Raw genomic sequence first — 4,827 nt, forward strand, 5'->3', positions numbered from 1 at the left:
CTGGGCAAAATACTAGTCCATTATTCCACAAAACAAGGAGACTCGAAACAAGGATTAGGTGAAGAGGAAAAAAGCTTTGAAGCCATTCACGATCCTAGGAGACTATAGAAGGATTCCACACTCAAAGGGGCCTATACATATTCCATATACCATTACGAGCCCCGATAGCTATGTAAGTGATAATGGAACTACCCCAAGAGACATAGCAGGACTCATGGCCTTCCTTTCCTGCCAAGTCTAGATTTTTATTGGCTCCTTGTTGCAAGGAATCCCAAGCCTTTGGAAGGACCTCAAGGATTGATTGGATGATAGACTAAGGGTGAGTATGGAGGAACAACCACCACCTCAAGACTCCTCTTAGAGGAGTTTAATGATGATGAACCCACTAAGGAAGAGGCAGTTCACCAAGATTTTCCAAAGTGTCGATGAATAAATTAGGCCACTACTTTGAGAGTGATGTTATGAATGTAACCCGCTAAGGAAGAGGAAATTCACCAAGATTTTCCAAAGTGTCGATGAATAAATTAGGCCACTACTTTGAGAGTGATGACATGAATGTAATCCTTTCAGTAAAATATATAAACAATCAAGTCACAACCATCCTAGATTGGGGGGAGGGAGGGTTGGAGCCAACATCATTACTAGGTAGTGCTCGGAGAAATGGAGGCAACCTCCACTTGAGACTACTAGTATAATAGTAAAGCTTGTTTGATAGAGCCACAACAAAACCCATGGGACTTTGCAAAATCTGAGAATTAAGACCTTTGGCCTAAGCTTCTGCCACTTTTTTGTGGTAATGATCTTTTCTCAGTAGCCCAATTCTTATGACTACATCCTAGGTAGACCCTTCATAAGAGAAACCCAAAGAGTGTCAAGCACGGGCCACCACCGCCGAGTCAGAGTCCTCCCCATGGGATCAATGGTTAACGTGGCATGGCCACCTTTCGATTTCCTTGAGCATCACGAAAAGTAAACTCGGACTAGAGGTAAACTCGAACCGAAGACTTCGGACATTAGCAAACTGTTATAACCTTCGCATAGTCAATCCGGACGAGCGCAAAGTAAACTCGGCCCTACATAAAAGCGACAAGATTTGGCAACGGGAGTCTCAATGAAGAATCGAACCGGCCGCATGAACAGCTTTATGTGAACTCTCTCAAATACAAAACCTTTAGGGTTAGTTTCAAATGACACGTGTTAGGTCTATGTCCGAGTAATGGGAACAGTCGGCCGGTCCATTTTCATATTTATATAGAGTTTTTTTTTTTTATTGTCTCTCCACCATCTTCCTTAATTGTCACATTGTATTTCGGTCTGCTTGTTGCTGTCGCCATTCGAAATCTTGGCAGAATTGGCCTAAACAACGCTAGGCTCTCTGTTCGATCTGCCATTCGGCCGGGTGTGCTCTCAGAATCTCTGTCAGTTTTTTTTGGGTTTGCGTTAGGATTAGGGTAAGATTACTTAGTAGCGTCTGGTTGTAGTTAGGGTTTTGATTTCCATCTGGTATTTGATCATTTTACCAGTGTTAAGGCTAGGGCTTTAATTATACGGTTTTGATTTTTTCTGATCGTCTGTTTTACTTTAGGGTTTTTAATCTATCTTCCAATTCCTTTTAGCTTTTGAATCATTTTCTGTTCTAGTTAGGCTTTTGATTTTGTTTTTCCGAACTACATGCTTTGATTTTGCAGATTCATAGTTAGCAAATGGCCTCGGTAGTTGCAGCTGCCAGGCTCCGTAGTTTGCAATCGCAGATTGCCAACAAAACCTGCGTAGATTGCTCTCAGAAAAACCCTCACTGGGCATCAGTGAGCTATGGTATCTTCATGTGCTTGGAATGCTCAGGAAAGCATAGGGGTCTTGGTGTACACATCAGTTTTGTGCGATCCGTGTCCATGGATGCCTGGTCAGAAATCCAATTGAAGAAGATGGAAGCTGGGGGCAACGCGGCCTGGAATAACTTTCTCTCTGAGTATGGTATTCCAAAAGAAACAGATACTGTGACCAAATATAATTCCAAGGCCGCAGGTATTTACCGGGACAGAATTCAAGCCCTTGCAGAAAGGCGGCCATGGAGAGATCCTGCGGTAGTGAAGGAGTCCCTAAAAAGGTCTAGCTCCTTATACGGGGAGACCCAAAGCAATGGAGGTAGCCATAGCTACAGTGGGTCACATGGCTATAGAAAGTCAGGACCGAGCAATTCAAACAGACAAAGCTACGGAGAGGACAGTTACGGTGGCTTTGGATCCTCTTCGTGGGATGACTGGGGAAGAAAAGATGAAGCCAAAGGTATCAGGCGGAACCAGTCTGCAGACTCTTTTATAGAAGGCAGCTCCGGGGGGCCTGCTCGTTCTCACTCCAATGGGGACATTTACAGCCGGGCTCAGTTGGAAGCCTCAGCCACAAACAAGGAGGCTTTTTTTACCCGGAAGCAGTTTGAGAACTCTCAGCGCCCCGAGGGTCTCCCTCCTTCTCAAGGAGGAAAGTACGTTGGGTTTGGATCAGCTGGCAGTCGGCCGCCTGTGAGTAGAGGCCCCAATGATGGCAGTGGGGATATGCTGAAGGACTCTGTGTCTTTGGTTTCTAAGGTATAATCTCAACTTGGCTTTATAGATTGAGGATGCTACAATGCTAATGGTTTCAAAGCTTTCTATGTGAAGTAAAGACAGAACTATTCGTTATTGATGTTTGTCTGGTCAGGGGTTGGGCCAGTTATCTGTTGTGGCTGCTTCCGCTGTGCAGACGGCAGCAGGTGCTGTGCAAGCAGGATCAAGAGACATCTCTACTAAGGTTTGTAAGATGGGTCTTCTTGCTTGTGTTTTAAATATTTTCAAGACACTTCCCACCAAAAAAAAAAAGTGAGACTTTTATAAACATTTTTCTCTCCAAAATTTATGTAAGACATCTAGTTTCTTTCCTCCCTGCGTCTTCGTATGCTAGCAAATCTAAGCTGTATGCCTTGCCTTTGTTGATCAGTATCGAGAAGGTGGCTATGACCAAAAGGTGAATGAAACTGTCTCTATTGTTACAGCAAAGACGTCAGAGATTGGTCAGAAGACCTGGGGTATAATGAAGGGAGTGATGGCTCTGGCATCCCAGAAGGTGGAAGAATATACCAGCAATGGTGCAGGTTATCAGCAAAACCATGGCAGAGATAATGGCTATGCGGGTAACGACTTGAATGGAGGAGATTATCGAGAGATGAGAAGTGATAGTGCTTGGATGCGAACGGAGAACAGTAATAGTGGCTTTAACAACCGGTGGGATGATTGGGGTGATTCTCCCGGTAGTTGGAACAGTAGGAACTCTGATATGTATTCCAAGGACAGGCCATGAGACCCTCAACTAGGTCGTTTGGAGAGTCTGGGACTGGTGGAAATGTTTGGGCTGGATGGGATGCCAGGGATGACGGAGATGATGACTTTTTTATCAAAACAAAAAGGGATTTCTGATTTTTTCCTTAAGTGTGGCCCAACACAAAGAGTTGGAGCTCCACAAAAGGGTTTTTAAAAATAAATTTTCCTTGAAGACCATAATGCTGGTCTTTTTCTCTCAACGGTCTACTTCGTGACAGTGGCTACTTGGCTTGTTAGGAGATCTTAATTTTTAGGAACTTGATTTTACAGTGATTGCAATTGTATTGAACAGCACTTTTTTTTAAAATCAGTCAAGAGGGCTGCCCTGTGCCTTGCCCTGGTTTGCAAAAGTTAACTTCTCTTTTCACATTTCTTAGTGTTCGAGGTTTTTTTTTTGGGTGAATGCAACTTCTTCAGGCTGCCCATAGTCATCTCAGTTACTTTCAGCAATTTAGGTGCACACATCACATTGTTGGCTGCTCATCTTTCTTTTTTTCTTTTTTTTTTCAACTGGCCTTTGGCCCAAGATCCTCCCATAGTTACCAAATTTCACTGCCTATAGGCGCTTATTTATACACCCGTAGGCGATTCCGCCAAGGAAGCACCAAGGGGGTTTTTGAACCCAAGACCTTTTGGTTCTAGGCAAACAACTTCACCGCTTGAGCTATCACTTCATTGGCGTTGGCTGCCCATCTTTATCCTGAATAAAACATGAAAAGTGATTAGGAGTAGCCAATGCATTTTTTGAAGCTTATTGGTAGGGGCTTCTTGATGCTGCAGCTATGTTACCTCCAAAGGTGAATGGTCCTTTCTCTCTCTCTCTCTCACACACACACACACACACGCACGCACATGCACACACACACACACACACACACACGCACATGCACACGCACACGCGCAATTTCCCATCACTTGTGGGCTTTCTTGATCGTTTATTGGTGACTTGAAAGGAAGAAAAAAGTAAAAAGAGTCACCATTAATTCCAAAAAAAGAAGAACCTACTTTTTTGCAAGGTAGCCTCTAGGCTCAAAAAAAACGGAAGGCATCTTGTTTAAGAAATAACAAGACTTTTAGCGTGTGTATAATTTTACTACAATGAGCTTACGACTTGACAATTTTGTTGAAGTTTTCTTACAAGTTTGGAGCTTTGCTCTAGCACAATTTTCAATGTGGATCTATTGATCCCTTGTGTGTGTGTGTGTGTGTGTGTGTTCAAGTCGAGCTTACCTTAGCCTATGTTCAAGCAAACGTAGTTTGGTTTTGCCTTTGAGCAACTTCTTGATGCGGGTGTGCTAGCTTGTCCATCGTGTTCTCACTCCATTGTCACAACGAAATGCTCTATGGCTATATGGGTGAAGGAAGAGCTCTCTTTTCTTGGGAGGTGGCACGAAAGGTGATAGCATTCACGATGGTTCTTCCACACAAAAGGTGGATGGAGAAGAAGCTAATGAGAGGGAGAAGCCTACTATCA

The 4,827-nt window shown here is 43.7% G+C and overlaps 1 protein-coding gene across 1 annotated transcript; it reads left to right on the forward strand.

Moving 5' to 3' along the window:
• Positions 1–1,275: 1,275 nt before the first annotated feature.
• LOC147625404 (putative ADP-ribosylation factor GTPase-activating protein AGD6) lies at positions 1,276–3,703 on the forward strand. Its single transcript, XM_086818742.1, has 4 exons — positions 1,276–1,399; positions 1,689–2,585; positions 2,698–2,787; positions 2,974–3,703. The coding sequence occupies exons 2-4, from the start codon at positions 1,704–1,706 to the stop codon at positions 3,331–3,333; spliced, it is 1,332 nt and encodes a 443-aa protein (XP_086674868.1). The 5' UTR covers positions 1,276–1,399; positions 1,689–1,703; the 3' UTR covers positions 3,334–3,703.
• The last annotated feature ends 1,124 nt before the right edge of the window (positions 3,704–4,827 follow it).

Source organism: Cibotium barometz, chromosome 24 (genome assembly GCF_041138505.1).
Source record: "Cibotium barometz isolate CiBa-2024 chromosome 24, ASM4113850v1, whole genome shotgun sequence".
NCBI lineage: Eukaryota > Viridiplantae > Streptophyta > Polypodiopsida > Cyatheales > Cibotiaceae > Cibotium > Cibotium barometz.

Bases quoted from the DNA above. Each gene is read 5' to 3' on its own strand.
- LOC147625404 (XM_086818742.1), top strand. From the start codon at position 1,704: ATGGCCTCGGTAGTTGCAGCTGCCAGGCTCCGTAGTTTGCAATCGCAG. The intron at 2,586-2,697 runs GTATAATCTCAA...TTGTCTGGTCAG, and splicing joins CTGTGTCTTTGGTTTCTAAG to GGGTTGGGCCAGTTATCTGT. The intron at 2,788-2,973 runs GTTTGTAAGATG...TTTGTTGATCAG, and splicing joins CAAGAGACATCTCTACTAAG to TATCGAGAAGGTGGCTATGA.